Source organism: Zeugodacus cucurbitae, chromosome 5 (assembly GCF_028554725.1).
Source record: "Zeugodacus cucurbitae isolate PBARC_wt_2022May chromosome 5, idZeuCucr1.2, whole genome shotgun sequence".
NCBI lineage: Eukaryota > Metazoa > Arthropoda > Insecta > Diptera > Tephritidae > Zeugodacus > Zeugodacus cucurbitae.
Window position 1 is genome coordinate 57417515 of NC_071670.1, and position 23291 is coordinate 57440805.

Sequence of the window (23291 nt, forward strand, 5' to 3'; positions counted from 1 at the left end):
GTTTTTGAGTTTATTCAATACAAACAATACAAATCTTTCCTCTTTATAATAATAGAATAGTTGAACATATTTAGGATATGTAGATATATCCTCACGTTTTTAACACTTCAATATATCGCTTCGTCTAAAAAGTTATAAAATTATGTTCGTTCAAAAATATTCGTAAAACCTAAATATTTGGTTTATATTCGATAAAAGAAAAATATTGAATAACTGGACGAAATTTTCTACACTGGAAAATAATTAAAGTAATTTTTTTCATGGTTAATCTGTAATTTTAAAACTTTAGAACTATAAAAGATTTCCTTTTGAATACTGTAAAAGTTAAATAGGCACAGGCATACTAGAAATGATTGTAACTCTGGCCAGAGCGGGACTGAAATAATTTGCTTGGTGTAATTATTAGTAGCAAATATGAGTGTCATAAATTTAAAATTTACCGTAATCTTATTAACAGGTTCGTACATAAGTATGTCGTACATTTCTGGTTAGTCTGAGATATCAAGAGGAATTTATTACCAGATTCCTTGCCTCGTCCGTCAACTCCATCATCATAAATATATACAAAGTAGCTATTGAGCATATTTAGCGCCCACATGTTCAGGCGAACTTCATCACTTTATTGAATTCTCTTGATTCTATGCTTGTATGTGCTGAATTCTGCTGGACACATATAAACCCACTATTTCATGCTTTCGTCTGCCCTGTAAATTTGCTGAAGCGTTTATTTTGTTGTGTTTTGTTCGCCCCTTTTGCTATTACTGTTGTGCTGTGTGCTGTGGCGCCACAGCTGTCGAAAGGGTGTAGCAGATTCCAATATAAATCGTTTTAATACTTTGCTTGTTCACACATAACAGATAGCTTGAAAGGAAAACTTCCTTGTGGAAACTCTTTTTCTTATTCGATTATACATACATACTCTATACACATACAAAGCTAACATAACATTGAGCTGAGTTTTTAGCGTACCTTAATGCACTTAAATCAATTTTAAAACCATTTGTCACAACTTAAATTGTGCAAAGCGCAATAAACTGTCAACTTAACTGAGGGCTCTTGCTCCAATCACTAGTATTTATACATACTTTTTTTTTAATTTTTTCGTTATAAAGAATTTTATATATGCATTGTATACATCTTCTGTAAAAAACGATATCCAAAACAACTGGGATTTCAACATGAAAATGTCCTTCGAACCCAACCAATCAACGAAAGAAAACTTATACCGAAAATAACATGACCTGCAACCTGAACGGTGCAACAACAACTCTTTAAATCACAAATGCATTTAATAGTGAGTCGTAACAGAATGAAGGGCATCAAGCATTCGAATGCTGAAAAAAGCTTTAAGTTTTAGAATATAATTGGTGATGTGAAATGCCAAAATACAAACAAAAGCAATCGAAAGGGTAAAGAGGACGAAGCATTTCGAATTAAAATCAAGTTTAATTTAAATTTTATTTATTCCTCAGCCATCTTTGTTCAATAAGCAATGTCAGTAAATAAATTGTGATTTTTATTTAAGTGGTGACACAAAAATATAGTCCCAAATTAAATGTTTTCGAACATTTTTAATACCGTTTCGCCTCCAAAATTTTACCTCATTTCATTGAAAAGCCTCAATTTACTTTTTAATTGAATCTAAAGTTCTAATATACAATTGGTTTTATTTTTATCACAGACTAATTCAAGTGACCCAAGAATTACAAATTTGTCTTTCAATGTGATATGTATAGAGTGCACACTTTTGCTATGAAATTCGAACACAACATAAATAATTATTTCAGCACAATTAATTAAATTTAACGCATTTCATCGCTTGCATTTTTCCTAAATTGTTCTGAAGTTCTTGCACACACCTTCATGATTTTCGCACGTCAATCGCTTAATTGTTTGTACAGTTTTCTTTTCTTTCGCAAGTTGTTTGCATTTTATATTTGCTTCTATTGTTTCTTTACTACCTTATCCGCGATATTGAATGAATTTGTGTTAGGTATACGCCTAGTGACCACATCGGTGGCATTATATTGTGGCGCTTGTCGAACAAAGCTAAGAGTGAACGACAAGGTAGTGTAAATATGTAAAAATTAAAATAAAAGTCAATTAGATTGAACATAAACAAAGGACCAAAGAAAGCAAAAACGAAACACCAGGTAGATGAACCAAACGACATAAAATATGTGGGTGCAATGCTAAGAGACGTAAGAGAGAGTAAACGAAAACAAAAATAGAGAAAAAACATCCATCCATATTTTTAGATACTTTTTCATACTCCGTGCCTTATATAACAAGAGTTTGCTTCCGTAAAATTCCTACTAAAATAAACCGCATTATAAATGTTACATATATTATTAACAACATAACCTAAACCGCTTGTATGGCATGTATTTTCTAATACTAATGTATGTAATATATTAGAAGCATTTGCAATATTTTCATACGTTTATGCAGATGAGATGCGCATAACATAACAATTCTGCTCATGTGTATATGTATGAACATTTATATTTATTACATAATGGTGTTATGTTGTTTCTAAATTTGCTTAACAAATGAAATTTTTATTATATAGAATAATAAAAAGGGGAGAAATAGCTTAAGTTAAGCACATTTATGCACACCTGCCCCTTTTATTTAACGTTTATTGTGTATTCTTGTTGACGAAAATGTGTAAAGTGAAGAATATAATTCAAATTGGTTTCTGAAAATTGCCATATTAAAAAGTTTTAGCATTATTTTTTTTTTTGTATAAATTTCCTAATTCTCATGTTATTCTTTGAGTTCACATCTTTACATAAAATGCCTTCTGAATCTTTAATGTTAGAGTTATATTAAATACTTTGCACGAAATCTTCTACACCGAATAGATAGCATATGCATTTGAGATATAAATAAATTTAATTTAGCAATGTCAGACAAATCTATAAGCTAAACATAACATACTTACAGAGATATTTTGAAACAAGTGATCCACACCCCAAGGATAATTTAAGGTTTCTGTTTCACGGGTGGAACGGTATATTCATATATTCTTAATTTCGTAAAATCATTTTCAAATATAGATATTAAATATTCCTAACTGAATTTGAAACGCTCCATTATATGGGAAATTTTCCAAAACTTTTGGGTGCACAAACTCTGCATCGCGCACACGTTTCGTGTGAAATTTCCATTAAAACTCACTTTGCTGTTTGTGTTTATAATGTTATATATCGAATATCTAGTGGACTTTGTTATCACTTTTTGTTGTTTCTGATTTAGTGAGAGCTCTATTGCTTTTGACCGTTGGTATGGTTTTAGTTAGGATATAGTATATTTCAGCTTTAAAGCAAAATCTTATTAAAATGGAGAATTTTTCTGGCTACAGTAGGCTCGAACTCTCAAGGGTTGATCTGCTACTAAGAAATAGTACTCTCACTGCTTCCATATAATAAAAATAAATGAAGCGATAAGTATTGGTAAATCAAAAAGAGTATATACTAAATAAAACGGCCGTACACATGACTTTATTTACTCTAAATATTCGCTTTTAACCTTTCTAGGTTACCGTGTCAAGCACTTCATTTTTGTGGATCCTTTCTCCCGCTTTTTCTTGTGTGCGCAAAATATTTGGCTTTGAATTGGTTGCTTGAGAGTTGTTTGCAGTTTCTTTCTAACTAGCGACACATGTTTCGATTACAATCTGAAGTGTGTGAGTGAAGGTTCCGTTATTACTTTGTGTATTTATCATCAACATAAGTGTGGCATACGAATACATATTGGACGTTCGCCACAATTGCTTCTGTCTTGATAAGTTGTGGTCACTTAAATGTTGTCATTCCGTATAATTTGGCTCACAGCTAATTGAATGTGGCCTTTAAGGATGTGGTTAAAGATTGTTCTTCTATAATTATCAATTGAATAAACTTTCATGGCTCGTAATCATTTCGCAAAATTTTAGTCTCCGAAATAAAAATTGTTTTAGATCCGGGTCTAGAAATAAAACTTTAATTCCGAAAACCCAATAAAAATGATAGAGAACACCGAAAAACTGAATTATGTTTTTATAATAAAATAAAATATGTATGGTCTTTTACTTACATTATCTTGCGTACAAATACCAATGTGTATCGGTAAAAGATATCACTCCTATGTGGAAATATACATGCGGTGGTGATATATATGGTTCAATGAGTTGCGTTTAAATTACATATGTAGACATGCCTCAAACACATAAATCAAGCCTTCACATTCTGGCATGACGGAAATTGAAATTAGCACAATTATTCATGCGTCTCACAATGCTATACAATTACTCTTAGGGCGTGGGGTCAATCAAACAAAGCGAAGGTTAGTTTCTCTGTGGTAAATAATGCAGATATACTTGCTTAAATGTGAGTGAGTGTATATATTTAGGAAACAGTTTTTGTTCTTGTTACGCTTATAAGTCGTAAATAACAATTAAACGGTTGCTTACATTTTGCTCGAATAAACTTAATTAGAATTTCGGCTCAGTTTTATTTATATTTTATTTGTTATAGCAACTAGTGTGTAATAAATAGATTTAGTGTAGCAAATAGGAACATATGTGGACAACAAAACAATAAAATAGATTGTCGAAAACTACGCAGTTTGTAGAAAACTGAACAGAAAAACATTTCAAAATCGACAAAAAGAAATTCCTGCTAAAATAATGTAATGTCTATTTGAATATTGATATCTTTTTATATTGTATTCAAGTATATGAGCGGACTTGCTTACTTCAGTTTATGCAAAATACACACATATTTTAAGGTAGTAGATGATTGATTGCCAATCTCTTTTACACTAGCAGGTATTTTCTCGATAGCTCATTAAAAGCGTTGGTGAATCTCATTATGTAAAAGAGAAATACAATTTTGTTCAGAGTTTACAAGAAAGTCACAAAAAGCAAATAAGAATACAAATATTGATATAATTTTCGAGAGTTATACGAGTTATTGCGTACGTAATTTGCCTTTCCAACTGTAATCAGCTTGTGTAGATCATAGATGTAGACATATCTTGGCATCAGAAGTGTAAAAAATCAAAAATAAAACTCCATATGGAGGTTGAAACCAAAGTTGTATGTACATAAAACAGATATAACACAAGACGCCATCGCACTGTATGTTGCGTATACGTCATGTCGAACTCATGTCATGTCAGTGCGATTAATGACAAATGAAACATATCCACAAATACTTAATACTTAAGTAACGTTTATTTATTTTTGATTATTCGCAACATCTCACTGCTGCGCTTAGAGAATATTTGACATAAACACCAATAACTGTAATAAAATCTCATGTTCACTAACTATTTACGTAAAGTGATGAACAAAAGCTCACGTGCATTCATATTAAATATTACATTTCAGAACAGTGTAAACGAACTTGTGTAAACTTCTGCTTGTAGCTTCTAATATTATATATTTATGGTTCATTTGCGTTTAATCTTCGTAATAATATTGTCTAGCCTGCCCATAAAGTTCGTTGTCAGTTTATTGACAGCTGAAATCATATTTATAACCGGATGATTGCCTTACTAAATGCTATTACAACAAATTGAGTGCATCAGATGAATGATGAATAATATTTGTAATTTGCTTTTGTATCCTGCGCACGTGGACACTAGAAGCTGTCGAATCTAAGTAAATTAAGGGGTTACATGGGTTTCAAAAAAATCGATTTTTTGTTTTTTTGGCTTATTAATTTCTACAACATCTCAAGTATAGTATCCTAAATTTTCAAGTTGATCCGAATAATAGTTTCGCTGGATAGATACGGCTTTTGGAAGGTGTGCGCTCCAAGTCAGGTATTATTGTTACTCAAAACCTTAAACGCGTTTTTTTCGGAACCGTGTTTTCAAAGTCGGTTGTAAAACGTTATCGAAAATTATTAAACCGATCTTGATGAAAATTTTGCACAGGTGTTCGAGATACAATTTACTCGTGCCTGAACGAAGGATTTTATATTTTTTTACTTTTGTTCATCTGCAACAATTTGTCTGTGAGTATTCAAATGAGCTGAATATGGAGACGCTTTCCACTTCTCGTTGTTCCTTCGTAAGTTATCATGGGACACCTTTTGCACATTTGTGAGGTAGCGTAGTTGGTGTCTGGCGCCCGCTGCGTATACGTAACTTTCTTAATCGGTATTATCCACTTATCTGCATTCAACATGTGTATACAGTTTGCGTGCATGTTTTATGGGGTCTCTTAGAAAAAAAAATTTTAGTTTCTTACTTTTCCTATATTTCCCCATAGACTGTTGCAATCGTGAAACATGTTCCTCCAAGCACAAACATTCATATGTACTTGCATATTCCTGAAGTTCTTTTCCACCAAATCGTTGATTGATGGTTCGCAGTGAGTTTGACAGTTCAACAAGAAAGCATAAATTGTTTGGTTTGGTGTTAACTGAGTTAATGCTGAAAATGTCAACATTTTTGTTATTGTTCATGGTCGGTTGGGTGTTGCGTGTATTGGCACAAGGAATTTGTTCATGGAATTCTTGAAGATTAACTGAGTCACGTACTCAAATGGTAAAATGGTTTTTGGTATCTATTTCTTATGGAGAAAATATTTTCCAATAAATTGCTGCGGCTATACAAGTATAATATTACAACTTTTGTTTTTAAATTTCTACTAAACTTTTTATTTTATTGAGACCGTATATAACTCCTGTTTGCTTTTCACTCTAATTAACAGCAGCTGCATATACACGACACATTTTTAGCATTGCTAAATGGGAAACTTATTGCTCATAAAACTTTGTATTCTTTATTTTCCAACTTGAAAATCTAAATTGTGTTCGCATACCAAGACAGAACCAGCAATATGAGTGTAAATTTAAAAGAATACCATTTCTATTAAACCAAGCACTTAAATAAATTGCAATGAAATGCACTTCCGGTATTCAGTCACACAATCATTCCGAAGACAAGTTAGTATATTTGTACATATGTACACACACTATATTGCTGACATGCCATGCAAAATGGCTAACATATTGGTAAAATGAGAGAAGTGGGAAACGCTATTGGTCAACCGCAAACAAGCAATTTTATTTTTAGCGCTGAGAATGAGAGAAAGAATGAATGCCCCGAAAAGACAATATGTAAGAAATTTAACAAATTTTCGAATTATGTAAATAACTTGCGATTATTCGTCGCTAAAACCACAATACGGTAATTTAATTCTTGTCCGGAAATTTATTATATTTTATTATAACCACATAAAATTGTAGAGACAACGAAGACACTCCTTCAAAATCTCAGCAAATGGCAAATTTTCAGCGAAAAATGGAGAATTTTGAGTATAACTAGAAAATATAGAAACTGTATGCTTTATTTTTCCACAAACTCCAGAATTGAAGTTGCGTATACGCAGTGACACTCAGTATTAAAATACAAATTGATATATGAAGTGAAGGAGGCTCGTCATGCAGTAAAATAATCTCGGTTTCTAATCCAGTGATATAGCACTTTGGGAGTGTGTATTGAAGTTGATTATTTGCTTCGAATTTGTTTTCTTTGGGTGCCGAAGAGTGGGAATGCAATCGAAACCTATTTTAAATAAAGGAAACTCTTATTGGAAGCAAAGGAATCCAACAAATTTTAAATGAATTCAATTATACAGTATGTACTCAAAGTATTGGTAGCAAGGAAATAAAAATAAATAAATTCGTGATTAGAAAGCTTTCAAACGCTTTTTTGCACCGTAAGCTGGAGAATGAGATCCACAATAAAATAATGCCTTTTATTTGTCGACTAAATAATAATATGTATTTTGTTCACACAGTTGCAAATTAAAATTATTCACATGGCACATAAAATGATGTTTTCACCTCCGCATCAAATGGCATAGTTCAGCACATAGTTAAGGTGTTATAATTAGGAATGTTCATATAGAAATAATATAAATAAAGTATCCAGAAGAAAATACAAACTGCAAGACTTTTCCTTGAAAATGAACCAACAATTGCACCATTCTGCTGCACCACACTCGAAATTCTTGTACACTTAACTATTCCAAACAGTTGCTTTGAGTAAAATATTTTAGCTTCTTGAATATTTAACATAAGAGACCGAATAGTTCTACGCAAATACGCGACCGCATAAATTACAAAGGTTTTTTTCTGAAGCAAATTTTTGTTTGAACTTTGTAATTGCAAGAAAAAGAATTTACATCTCCAAATATTTCTTTAAGTTATTAAAACGTAAATACGTTGTAAAACTGTTTTATTGTACAAAAGGTTTCTAATGCTTGTATTTAATATACTTATAATTTATCTTTATTGAGTTAATTACATATGTGCTATATATGTACATACATCTGTATACATCTTTATTAATGTAGCATAACACAGCGGGGGTCAATCAAAATTTTTTTCCACACTTTGTTACATACAGCTTTATTTTTTATCCTCAGTTATTTGAATACCAGGAAAACTATGGGAAAATTTCACACATATGTGGATATGCATACTTTTGGCACTTCCTTTTTGGTAATGAGGTTTGTGTTCACGGTATTAAAGGTGTGTCGCATGTAAAAATTTGGTATTTCGTAGAAATTCTGCTTAACGGAATACTAATTTTAGTAGCACGCCTTTACTATTGCGAGTTTTACTCTTTGCCGTAAAATTCTCATTAACTTTGTGCAGTTAATTAGTTGCAAACAGTAGCAGCTCACTGAAGCTTAAAATATGTAATCCATTTCGCTGGAAGCAGCTAAACTCACTAAAAAAAACTGTTTAGCATAATACTGGTGTAAAATATGTTCTCAAACAGAATATCGGATTAGGCGAGCCTACCGATGATAATATGAGTGATAACAAATGTTCAAAGTCAAAGAGAAATTATGATATTTAGAAATTAGAAAAAAAAAGATATTGAACCGAGTTCGTTGAGCTGAATGCATTAATATCTCGGATACTGAAAACTAATTATAAAATTCTGCTATCTCTATCTATTGTGTTGGCCAAGGTGCTGCAATTAAAACCATTGCAGTTGTGTGATGTTCTCTAATATGTGTGAGACATTGAGACTCTATAGAATTTTACTTTTTTGTATATAAATATCTCTTCCATACTTATCTCTGTATGCAATGAGTTACAGTTTTTCCTGGAAAACTTGTGTCATCTGTTTGATTGCCAAAGTTTTGTCGCTTAATAACTATATTTGGGTGAAATTTGTTTGCGTCCACTTCATTTGATGTTCTTTTTGCTTTCCGGTTAGTGATAGAAATAAACTTGGATGTATTTCAAACTAATTCAAATACAAAATAAATATTTGGAATTATTTGCGATAGCTAAACGGACACGTTGTTAGTTTGCCATCAGCTCGTTATTGGTTACATTTTTTCGATGTTATGTGTTTGATTTTTGCCAATAAATCTTATTTGGTGCTGTTAAGACTAATTTCTATCTTTCACATTTGGTTTGCTGAAAATTAAGTAAGATATATGTACATTTATGTACATAAATAGTCAAAGATTCCAAAATAAATGCTCAAAGCGATTGTTCATTTAAGATATTGAACAAAAGTGATTAATTTGACAGTAGCGATAACATTTATAGAATTCTATCTAATGTTATTTGAATTTACAAATTAACTATTCAGAATGTGTGAATTTTAAATTATTGTCACACACTCCACATTTCTGAACATCTTCATAAAATATTCGATTATATTAGGTGCACAATGAACAGAATAATTTAAGCATATTTGTTTATGTTAATGGATGTGTAGATAATTCAAAGGTAATTACGGAGAGAGAATAATGTAAACCATTGAATTGTTAATCACGTACAGCTTTTACTGAAATTATGGTCATATCATATGCCCATCAGTATGTGTTAATATTAAGTAAATTACACGAAAATCCTCTCACATATAAAATATTCATGCATTCAAAGCTGAAAATAGTTGTGAACAGAAATGTGTAGAAATGGATACCTTTCTTAGATTGAGTACACCTGGTACAAATGAAAAACAAAACAATTTTACAAACAATTTCTGTTTCGAAGCTAACTAACACACCATTTAATATGTTTGCCTATATTTGTGTGCAACTAAACTGTGTTAATACGAAGCACTTTTAAGCAAAAGGTCCAATGCCAATCATATACATACGAGTATATTGGTATTTACTTATGCCAGACACTGTAAATAACCAATATTAAAACAGTAAAATAATATTGAGAAAAGTAAAACCAAATGTGAATCTTAGCTATTTAAACCCTAACAACAACCAGGTCGATCAAACTTTACGACGACAAACAACACAGCACCATATATTTCCATTATGCAATTTGATTTCTTCATGCGAATTTGAATTAAAAATTAACTTTTAAATTGGGGGAAATTTGCTCTTTGGCGTTCGGTGGAATTTGGCATGAATAATTCTGTGTTTGTACAAAGTCGCAACATATTTCACTTGCAATCTATCATTCCTCGAATTTTTGGCAATAAGCCAAGCTATATGTATTTATGAATTTATTATTAGTTTCTGGAAATCGTACGTGGGAAATTTAAAGAAAAGGGACGCCTTAATATTGCACAGTTTCTTAAACATTCTTATATATGATAGAGGCTACTTACCTTGTGACATTAGAAAAATTATTTAATACCAAATACCGTTGCGTTTTCAATTTTATTTACTAAATATAAATATAAACTTTATTTTATTTCTTTACTATTTATATAAATATCACATTCAGCCCTCACGGAACACAAGGCTTTCAAGTCGTTTAACTGTTTATTACATACAAGCTAATAAATAAGCTGTGTCGAAATTTTCTTTACTTGATGAACTCATCTTAGCATTTCAGGTGTTAATAGTCAGAAATATTTTGTTTCCAACCAGACAGCTTCCATAACGACTTCCATGAAATTCTGAAAAGAAAAAATATAAAAAATATAAGCTTGTTTAGAAAGTTAGATTTATCTTTTTTATTACATACATGCTAAAGAACAAGAATAATTTTCTTTACTTAATGAAGTCATGAAGCATGTCAGGTGTTATTAGTCAGAAATATTTTGTTTCCAATGAGAGAAAAAATCGGTTACGGCTTCCATTAAATTCTGAAAAAAGCATTTGAAAAATATAAGCTTTTATAAAACTAGATTTATTTTTTTGTAGATGAGTTTTATGTAAATGAGTTTGTAAATGAGTTTTATGAGTATATAAAAAAATTATAATTTGTTGCTACTAAGGAAACAACAGGTCGGTAGAATCATTTAACATTTTTCTTCTAATTCTGAATTTTGTATTTTCCTAATCAAGTGTGAGAATAAAAACAACAACAATTAAAAATTTAAAACATTTAAAAACCTTATTTAATTTAAACGATAGTTTCAAAATATTCGAAATTTGCTAAGCCCTATGCAAATAAGACAATTTTGATTTACACTTAAATATATTTCTATTGACAACATGAAAATTTCTTCTATTGACGCACTTGTGAAACACATTGTAACTATGTGTATATTTATCAACTAAATATTATGCATTCTTAATTAGATTTACCGGTGAACAGTTCTACCCTTTTGTAGATATTGATTGTATGACCTTCAATGCAAAGCATGTGGAATCTGCATTTACTTTATCAAGGTTTCAATATTGGTTTGGTGTAACGTTCGTTTACATAATATTTGTGGTCATTTTTGTCATCTATTGAATGTCAAAATTTACTTTTATCTGTGACATGTGTAATGATTTGTGAATGTTTGCTTGGAACCACAATTCGTTAAATATAATATTGAAATATAGAACTTAATTAATATAACTTGGATCTGAGATTGAATTGCTTTGAATTGTACATGAAAGTAAATACTAGTTCTATCAGCAAATACGAATTCGAATGTAAAAATCATCTAACTAAGTTTTATTTATTACCTGGTGAGTTTGTAAGTAAATAATGCATAAATTGCTAATGAGATGCGTTTGCTCTTTGCTCCTCTTACTTAGTCAAGTAATTTTTTAAGGAAGCTATACTTTTGTATTAGAAGCATTTAATACAATTTAAAGAATAACTGTCTGCGGCTGTGATATAAACCAATTTACTATTCTTTATTTTTAGTTTGAAAATCGATAATTTTTCCCTTAATGGAGTAGCATGTAAACGGCTGTTCGTCATAAGAGAATTGCAATTCGGAATCGCCGCATGATTATTGCTCACTCTGGCGTATGAGTAAAATATTTCTTTTTGCTTTCGTTGCTCAATCGCGCATCACTTAAATCTAATACAGTCTTACTGATTCAGAAAAGGTTTATAAAGAATAAAAAAATGCATAGGTATTTGTAAAAGCTGCGTTTATTAAAAACACTTTTTTAAAACCGCCAATTCTTCTTCATTTTGAAAATTTAAAATATTTACCTACAATATAATGTTCACTTAATTGATGATGGGCACCGAACCTAGTAAAACGTAAGAATTTTTAGGAAGAACTTTAAATCCATTTTTTTTTTAACAATAGTGGTTTCGAAATACCATATCAGTTGGGGTTCATTTACATATACAGATTTTATCATTTCCAAAAAGTATTTTATTCCCTTTCACTTTATTAAACGCTTTTATCATTTAACATATAACTTTGTGTTGCTGATATAGTATGCGCAAGTATATATCGTAAAACTAAAAGCTTTAATACTCTTTGATTTTGAAAGTCTCAAAATATATCTCGTAAAACTGAAATTTATGACCGAAAAGTGGTTGTTATAATATATGGCCGCATGTTTACTGTAAATGAGATAAGGATCTAAATAATTGGTAAAATATTTTGTAGCAGACAAAGAACAATGGGAGTTCAACACGGCGTATGAGTAACATTTCTTCTCTCCATCAAAAATATTATTGTTCTTAAAAAGGTTATTTAGTTCGTTCGCATATAGTGTTGTTACCAAATAAAGCATTACCTATTTTTTACCAGACCAGACGTGACGTTGACCGCTTGGCTGAATAATCACGTGGCTGACTGAAATCGATTGGCTTTGATGACAAACTCATAACTAGCTTATAATATTGCGGCAAGTGGTGAAGTTAGTGTTGTTGGCGGCATTGTTTTTGCTTCTTTTAACAATCAGTTTGTTAATGCACATTGTCAAATGTATCTATATTAAATTTTCACGTCTTTTGACCTCATGCTTTTCCGCTGGCTTTCTGTCTATTTATTTTCCGCTCATCTGACCTTTTTATTGTTCCACTAATTTTGTTTTGTCTGCATGCCAAAGGGCAGCAGCTCCAAATATTAGAAGTAATTGTTCATCTGAAAAAAGAGAAAATTAGGAAATTCATTTAATTTTCATTATTATAAGGGGTATATGATGTGCGAAAAGGGTATATCAGTCAAAATTTAAAGAGTTATTTTGTGGCTTAATATTGTTATAAATTTTTATTTTACGTCGTTCATAGGTATTCAACTTTAGGAAGTAACTTATAAAGAAATTAAGGATAATAATAAAAATAAATAAAATTTTAAAGTATTGTTTCAGATATACATTATTTATCTGCTAGTCTCCCTCAAATTCATGCATTTAATTTCGGCATAAATCACGTTGTGATATTCCATAATGAAAGTCAGCCTATAAGGATGCAAATAGTCTCCCAATACACTCAACTATACTATCATTTATCAAATTAAAATTCCAGATTGCAGTAATTAATAATAGTTGCCAACTCTAAATATCATACTTTGTTTACACACAGTGGTCACGTAATGGCCAGCAACTTTCGTAGACCAAGTTAATTAACAGTTTATCTTATTAATAAGGAAATAAACAATTGATTTGAGTGAGCTAACAACGAACAACAACGAACATTTTGCAAAAAAATAGTCGAAGTAAAGGAAATGCCACAAAATCATTCAAGTAACCATTAAGATTTATCGTCACTTTAAGGCAACAAGTCATTGGCTTTGTGCCAAGTGAAATTAGTGAGAAAGTTAACACAATTTCGAAGATTGTAAAAGTTATTCATGCATTTACTTATATATATGTACACTAGCAGACCCGGTCACACGTTGTTGTGGCTAAGGTATACATTAAATTCAGTTGATCCAATCTTGGCCTCGGCGACGATATTGATTACTCGAGGTCGATGTTACGCAGCATGATGATAACTCACACTACTTTTAATTGCAAAGTGAGTGGTGATAGTACAGGCAATTTTAAGTAGTTTGGGATAATTGGCTACGTCATCCTGGTTTGTAGCTGTGTGTCTCCTGGACCGAAATTCTTAATTGTCGTATTAAGATCATCGATATATATGTTTTTTTTACCACCAATACAGGTCATTCAATCAGTCATTTATCATTTATTCATCATTGAGGTGTCAACTGAGACCCTAACATTTCCAACTGCTTCTACAATCGCAATTTGATATTGTCTGCCGAATATATGGGTCAAATTATGTGTTACGTAAATAAAATTTCTTCAATAAATTGTGAAAGTATAAAATATTCGGTTGGACCCGAACTTAGCCTTTCCTTATTTGTTACAAATTGTTTTGGGCTATCGACACAACCTTATACAATTGAACTATAACAAAACTATTTTAACAAAGCAATAATGACAACCTTCAAAATATTATTTTTTTTTGTGTTCTCTTTTTTTATTTTTCTTGTCAACTCGAATAAAATTCTCTTATTATTATCTTCCTCACAATTTTTCCATATTTACTCACTCTCTAATCTTTTCCTGGCCTTCCACGAATATTTCAAGACTAAAATTAGCCAGATCGGTTTGGCCGTTCTCGACTTTTTGCATGCCAAGTTTCATGAATATCAGTTGACTCGTTTTTGAGTTCATTCGGATACACACCGACACTGGATTTTGATATATTAAGATAAGCATTGTCTGTTGAACTTTTTAAGTTACAAAGAGGGCAAAGTATTTTATATTTCATACATACATACATACATAAATCATAAATACTCACCCAAGCGTGTTAATTTGTACTTATCTGTATATCGACACAGATATGAATATACAAGAATGTGTATTTGTTTGCCTCTTTTTAGAATTGCACATCTCGATCGTAAACAAAATAAAGCTGCAGCTTCATGACCTCATTGTTGGCAAATAATAGCAAAAATGCAGTATATTCACTTGCTGCGAGCGCTATTACATCCACAACAGCTCAATGCTGCAAAAGAGGATTTCCACTTTGTTAATTGTATTTCAGTGGCATTTTGGCTCATGATAATGACCATTCTAATCTTTAGTTCGATAAAATTTTAATCATCTGTCACTGTTTATATAACCAAAAAGCTTATTAAGAATAATAGGGAATAAGCTCTGAATAAATGTAAATATTATTCGAAGGATTTAAGATATCGCTTTCTTCGATACACAAATGGAAACAAGTCTAAAATAGCAATGCAATTTTCTATAAAATATAAAGTTTATAAACTGTATCATCCAGCATCCTACAAATATGTAAATTGGATGTTGGGGTTCACCGAAATTTAAAAACCGCATGTAAAGTGTCTTGCATTGAAAATGAAAGGATAAATAAAAATTTATGGAAAAGGGAAAATAATAAAAATAAGGACTTACAACTTTACATTCTGATACTAAATCTAAAAATATATTAATATTTGCCAAATAATTTCCCTCAATTTACTTCTCTGCTGTCTGCGTAGAAATTATTTGTGTGTGAGTAGTAAATATGTAAATTTGTAAGATAGGAGTGACACATGACGTTTTTATACTCTCGCAACAAAGTTGCTACGAGAGTATTATAGTTTTGTCCACATAACGGTTGGTTGTAAGTCCTAAAACTAAACGAGTTAGATATAGGGTTATATATATCAAAATGATCAGGGAGACGAGAAAAGTTCAAATCTGGATGTCTGTCTGTCCGTCCGTCTGTCCGTCCGTCCGTGCAAGCTGTAACTTGAGTAAAAATTGAGATATCTTAATGAAACTTGGAACACGTGTTCCTTTGCACCATAAGAAGTTTAAGTTCGAAAATCAGCAAAATCGGACCACTGCCACGCCCACAAAATGGCGAAAACCGAAAGCACATAAAGTGCCATAACTAAACCATAAATAAAGATATGGAAATTTGGTGTGAAGGATCGCACCATGAAGGGGCATATTTGGATGTAATTTTTTTGGGGAAGTGGGCGTGGCCCCACCCCCAAATAGGTTTTTTGTATATATCTTGCAAACCAATGGAGCTATATAAACCAAACTTTCTGCAGTTGTTTTTTTTTAGCCATTTCCTTATACAGTCCAAAAATGACAGAAATCGGTTAATAACCACGCCCCCCTCCCATACAAAGGTTAGGTTGAAAATTACTAAAAGTGGGTTAGCTCACTAACCAAAAACGTCAGAAACACTAAATTTCACATAGGAAATGGCAGATAGAAGCTGCACTCAGATTTTTTTACAAAATGGAAAATGGGCGTGGCGTCGTCCACTTATGGGTCAAAAACCATATCTCAGGAACTACTCGACCGATTTCAATAAAACTTGGTTTGTAATAGTTTCCTTACATCCCAATGATATGTTGTGAAAATTGGCCAAATCGCTTCACAACCACGCCTATTTCCTATATAGCAGAACTTTGAAGACGATCTGAATCGTTAACTTTACAATATATAAAGTAAGTACTAGTGAAGATATCGATGCAGAACTTTGCACAAATACTATGTTAATAGTGTGGCGGCCCATTCTAAAAATCGCTAAAATCGGACCATAGATTTTCAAGGCCCCATATATCGAACATGGGGACCTCGGTGCTTCAAACCTAATATTATGGTTTCCAACTTTCAATGGACTTTATACAATATATATGACGAATATGTGGGTCAAATTGTGTATTATATAATATTAATAAAGTTATTATATTGAGTGGCCAGGAACGATTCTTTTACATGTGGCTCAAGCAGCTCACAACTTCCGGTCTTAGACCAAGTATCCTCTGGGTAGCCAACAGACATCCGTCTGGAAGCGAGCTAAAGTGAGAAGGCGAATCCCGCTTATGCGGTTGTGCGTAGGGCTTGGGACCCACCACATAAAAACGAATAACCAGTGAATAAGAAACACAGGCCTCGGATGAGAAACCCCCCTTTTGATGACGACCACGGCAAACGTATAAAGGACTATGATTTAAGGGCATGCACCTGGAATGTCCGGACCCTTAATTGGGAAGGTGCCTCTGCCCAGCTGGTTGATGTCCTCGTAAGAGTAAAGGCTGACATCACCGCAATCCAAGAAATGCGATGGACGGGACAAGGACGGAAGAAGGTGGGTCCTTGTGACATCTACTACAGCGGCCATATAAAGGAGCGCAAATTCGGTGTGGGATTCGTGGTGGGAGAGAGACTCCGTCGTCGAGTCCTGGCATTCACTCCGGTGGATGAACGTCTAGCCACAATCCGCATCAAAGCGAGGTTCTTCAACATATCGCTGATTTGCGCCCACGCCCCGACGGAAGAGAAGGACGATGTGACCAAAGATACCTTCTATGAGCGCCTAGAACGTACCTATGAGCGCTGCCCCCGCCACGATGTCAAAATCGTGCTTGGCGATTTCAACGCTAGGGTGGGTAAAGAAGGTGTCTTTGGCACAACAGTCGGAAAATTCAGCCTCCATGACGAAACATCACCAAACGGTCTGAGGCTGATCGACTTCGCCGGGGCCCGAAATATGGTCATCTGTAGCACTAGATTCCAGCATAAGAAAATCCATCAAGCTACTTGGCTGTCCCCGGATCGAATCACTCGCAACCAGATCGATCATGTTGTGATAGATGGACGACATGTCTCCAGTGTTTTTGATGTGCGTACGCTTCGTGGTCCCAACATCGACTCGGACCACTATCTTGTAGCAGCTAAGATACGCACCCGCCTCTGTGTAGAAAAGCGCACACGTCAACAAACACAAGGAAGGTTCGACATCGAGAAGCTGCAATCACAACCGACAGCCGAACGATTTTCTACTCGACTTGCACTCCTGCTCTCTGAGAGCACTCATCAGCATCTCGGTATAAGGGAGCTGTGGGACGGCATATCAAACTCCTTACGTACAGCTGCAACCGAAACCATTGGCTTTCGGAAAAGCCAAAAAAACAGCTGGTATGATGAGGATTGTCGTCTCGCAGTGGAGAGAAAACAGACTGCCTACCTCGCAATGTTGCGATCGACCGCAACACGAGCGGGATGGGAAAGATACCGAGAGCTGAAGGGGGAAGCGAGACGCATTTGCAGAAAAAGAAAGAAAGAGGCAGAAATGCGTGAGTATGAAGAGCTTGACAAGCTGGCCGACAGGGGTAATGCTCGAAAATTTTACGAAAAGATCCGGCGACTAACTGAAGGTTTCAAGACCGGAGCACACTCCTGTAGGACCCCCAGCGGTGATCTAGTGGTTGATGACCAGAGTATACTGTGTTTGTGGAGGGAACACTTCTCCAGCCTGCTGAATGGCAGTGAAAGTACAACACCAGGAGATGGCGAACCCGATTCCCCAATCGACGACGATGGAACAGATGTTCCATTGCCCGACCGTGAAGAAATTAGAATAGCAATTACCCGCTTGAAGAACAACAAGGCGGCGGGGGCCGATGGATTGCCGGCCGAGCTATTCAAATACGGCGGCGAAGAGCTGATAAGGTGCATGCATCAGCTTCTTTGCGAAATATGGTCGGAAGAAAGCATGCCCGACGATTGGAATCTCAGTGTACTCTGCCCAATTCACAAAAAGGGAGACCCCACAATCTGCGCCAACTATCGTGGGATAAGCCTCCTTAACATCGCTTATAAGGTTCTATCGAGCGTACTGTGTGAAAGACTAAAGCCCACCGTCAACAAACTGATTGGACCTTATCAGTGTGGCTTTAGACCTGGAAAATCAACAACTGACCAGATATTCACCATGCGCCAAATCTTGGAGAAGACCCGTGAAAAAAGGATCGACACACACCATCTATTTGTCGACTTTAAAGCTGCTTTCGACAGCACGAAAAGGAGCTGCCTTTATGCCGCGATGTCTGAATTTGGTATCCCCGCAAAACTAATACGGCTGTGTAAGTTGACGTTGAGCAACACCAAAAGCTCCGTCAGGATCGGGAAGGACCTCTCCGAGCCGTTCGATACCAAACGAGGTTTCAGACAAGGTGACTCGCTATCGTGCGACTTCTTTAACTTGATGCTGGAGAAAATTATAAGAGCTGCAGAGCTAAATAGAGAAGGTACAATCTTCTACAAGAGTGTACAGCTCCTGGCGTACGCCGATGATATTGATATCATCGGAAACAACACCCGCGCCGTTAGTTCTACTTTTTCCCGCCTGGATAAGGAAGCGAAGCGAATGGGTCTGGTGGTGAACGAGGACAAGACGAAATATCTCCTGTCATCAAACAAACAGTCAGCGCATTCGCGTCTTGGCTCCCACGTCACTGTTGACAGTCATAACTTTGAAGTTGTAGATAATTTCGTATACCTAGGAACCAACATTAACACCGATAATAATGTCAGCCTTGAAATCCAACGCAGAATCACTCTTGCCAACAGGTGCTACTATGGACTGAGTAGGCAATTGAAAAGTAAAGTCCTCTCTCGACGAACAAAAACTAAACTCTACAAGTCCCTCATCATTCCCGTCCTACTTTATGGTGCAGAAGCGTGGACGGTGTCAACATCCGATGAGACGGCACTAGGAGTTTTCGAGAGAAAGGTTTTGCGGAAGATTTACGGTCCCTTAAACATTGGCAACGGCGAATACCGCAGAAGATGGAATGATGAGCTGTATGTGTTGTTCGACGACATAGACATAGTCCAGCGAATAAAAAGACAGCGGCTACGCTGGCTGGGTCATGTTGTTCGAATGGATGAAAGTGCCCCAGCTCTGAAAGTTTTCGATGCAGTACCCGCTGGTGGAAGCCGAGGAAGAGGGAGACCTCCACTCCGATGGAAGGACCAGGTGGAGAAGGACCTGTCTTCACTTGGTATTACCAATTGGCGCCAAACCGCCAAAAGGAGAGATGCGTGGCGCACTGTTGTGGACTCGGCTATAACCGCGTAAGCGGTTTCTACGCCAGTTAAGAAGAAGAAGAATAAAGTTAAATAAATAAATTGCGAGAGTATAAAATGTTCGGTTACACCCGAACTTAGCCCTTCCTTACTTGTTTTAGATTGTTGTTAGCATAGGCACGAAACAGTAGATTGAAATTTAATCTTGATTTCAGGTGAAATTCAAATAAGCTTATAGGGCGTGGAACTTACATTCTTTGAAATACTCTGAATCTGAAAACTTTTGTCTATAGGATTACTTTAATATTCGAATTGTTACAAATACTGAACTTTTTCTGTTGACATTCTCCAATTTGGATTAAGTTGTTGTGGCACGTGAAAGAATTCATGGCTATAATCCTTCCAATTTTTTTATATATGTAAATTATTATCGCAGCTTTGCACATCTACTATGTAAAGTCATATGTGTAAGATCATTTATAGAGAAAATTACAATTTTACAGAACCTTTAAAATTTTCTTAGCGAAGACATATGTCAACACATTGCTTGACAGATTGCTCTTAATTTCTCATTTTTGTTTCTCATTACAATAGTAGTGTGTATGTAGTAAATAGTTATGACATAATATAAGCCCACCCCAGCCTGATGTAGAAGACAATATAAAATCTTTCATGTACACAAATATTTAGGAGTGGAAACATCAAATGTCTCCACGCATGAGTAATATTACAACTTTTGTGAACTATTTTATGTTTATTGTTTGCTTTACGCTGCTTCTTGTTGATATTGACATTGAAGCTGCTGAAAATATACTCTTTAAATTAATATGTACGATTGTATATGTGTCTTACACCTCATATGAGACAAGCTTATATGAGTTTTTATTGTTGTATAATTTTGAAATATACTTACATACTCATATATGAGTTATATATGTATTTTACATGCACCAATACTGATATCAATGTCGAGTGAAGTTGAAAGGACTCTGCTCTGTTGAACTTCTCATTTTTCATTTTTTCACACTTCAAACACTTTCCAACTTTATTCTAAAGTGCTCTTGCATACACGCACATACAAATTTCTTTTTCCTCGTAAACTGTACTTTTACACAGCCCATTTGTTTATTCATGTACGCCTGAGTGATAAAATTTTTTTGACTTTTTGCCACTTCATGCATCTGTAAGTGTCAGTGAGAGTTAAGGAAAATTGTGACATGGTGACGAGTATGATACTTCACATGAAAGACTGAATTGACTTTTCTTTTTCTTATTTATTCAATCCTTCCCACATATTAATTTGACCCAGAAAAGTAGTCAATCGTGATTTCCATTGCAATAGCAAACATGTTAGCGATATAAATCTATGGACAAATATATATTACAGCGGAGCAAGTTATTGTGAGTCTGGACTATTTTTCTTTGACTAAAATATTATCAATAAAATGTTGAATTTTGTATTTAAAGTTCATGGCGTATACACCATAGTAATATGTTACACGATCTGTTTTAAAATTACTGTGTGTTTGACAAAAGTCTCTTTGATTATGATTTTAAGAATATAGTAAGATTGGTAATAAAATAGGACTAGTGCATGAGATTTTGCCAAACTCATTTAGTTTCTCATAATCCTTACTGTATTAACAACACTTGTTTAAAAGTGTCTGATTTTTAGTACAAATACAGTGTATATGATTTAAATATATATATGTATATGCAGTTTTTTAAGCTTTTGTTAAGAAAATAATTAAGTGTTTTTTTTACAAACATTACAAATAACAAAGAAAAATATTGGTATGTGCAGTTACACTATGAGTGAACAGAAAACTATTTAACACGTTTAAGAGGAAAACATATTAACTAGCATAGCTCCATTGAGCGTTCGAAAGAGAGACCGTATGCACATACCCACATTACTCAAGAATATAATGACGATAGCGCGAATATAAAATGACAATGCTTTACTAAAGAGTATGTCATTTGCATCGATTTTCGTAAATTATTGAACCAGTTGTTGATTTCAGCAGTGATGCCTTATTTTGCCATAAAATGGGAAATTATCATTTTTGATTTATGTCAATAAATTGCCTTGGGTTTTCAAAGCTTTATCATGTCAAAGATATTTTGCAGAATAATATAATTTTATATAAATACATACACATTCCTTTTGGAAAAACTAACTGCTTTCTGATATAAAGTTCAAAAAGCTATTAAAGCTTTTCTCTATTTCAAGGTTAAATTCTTATCTTTGCTCTTGTTACCTCTCCCATGGGCTAGCCAGATCAATTATGGCGCGCCAAAAGAGCATACCCCAATTCACATAGATGTAAATTACCACTCATAATACCGTACGTAATCAATCTTACTCAAATTGTGGTCGCCATGGAATTTATTTTTTCCAATTTCCCAGTTAAATTAATTTTCTCGCGTAAATGAAAAAGAGAATATATGCTAATTAAAGCTAAATGTCTCTAAGACCAGCATGTCAAACCAAAAGTTAAGAAGTTTTAAATATGAGTGATGGAGAAATGAGACTAGCTAAATGGCTTAGCAAATTATAATAAAAATTTAATTAAGTAGATAGTTTCGTCAGGAAAAGTGAAAAATTTTGGCGTTGGCTTTATTAGATTTGACATTGTGCTCAGGTATTTTATTAATTTCCCCGTTAAAACTCGTGAATTATACTTCCGCTAACATGTCGTATACGTAACCTTGTTTTTAATGTATTTTAGTCATGCATGACGTTTAAATGATCTAGTGCATGCACGCAAATGTGAAATTTAGCTAGTTCACAGCAATAAATTTTCAAACATAATAATTTATTTAAATTTGATTTAATTGAAATCGTTGGGTATACAATTTTGTTAGTTTTTCTATCGTGTTTAATTATACTCTCGCAACCTGTTGCACAGAGTATAATAGTTTTGTTCACATAACGGTTGTTTGTGTTACCAAGAAATATAAGAGTTAGATATGGGGTTATATATACATAAATGATCAGGATGACGAGTGGATTTGAAATCCGGATGTCTGTCCGTCCGTCTGTCCGTGCAAGCGATAACTTGAGTAAAAATTAAGATATCTTAATGAAACTTGGAACACATGCTCCTTGGCACCCTGAGGAGGTTGCTTTCGAAAATGGGCAAAATCGGTCCACTGCCACGCTCACAAAATGGTGGAAACCGAAAACCTATACAGTGTCATAACTAAGCCATAAATAAAGTTATGAAAATGAAAATTGGAACATAGGATCCCATTAGGGAGAGGCATATTTGGATGTATTTTTTTTTGGAAAAGTTGGGGTGACCCC

At 33.9% G+C, this 23291-nt stretch overlaps 2 protein-coding genes across 2 annotated transcripts in view; both read right to left on the minus strand.

Moving 5' to 3' along the window:
• LOC105209111 (uncharacterized) overlaps positions 1-23291 on the minus strand; it is a 244326-nt gene that overhangs the window by 54545 nt on the left and 166490 nt on the right. The window lies entirely within an intron of this gene.
• LOC128921983 (uncharacterized) overlaps positions 13060-23291 on the minus strand; it is a 48244-nt gene continuing 38012 nt past the window's right edge. The window contains exon 2 of the mRNA XM_054231099.1: positions 13060-13269. Within this exon, the coding sequence (XP_054087074.1) occupies positions 13252-13269 (18 nt within the window). The 3' untranslated portion in view covers positions 13060-13251. The remainder of the gene's footprint in view (positions 13270-23291) is intronic.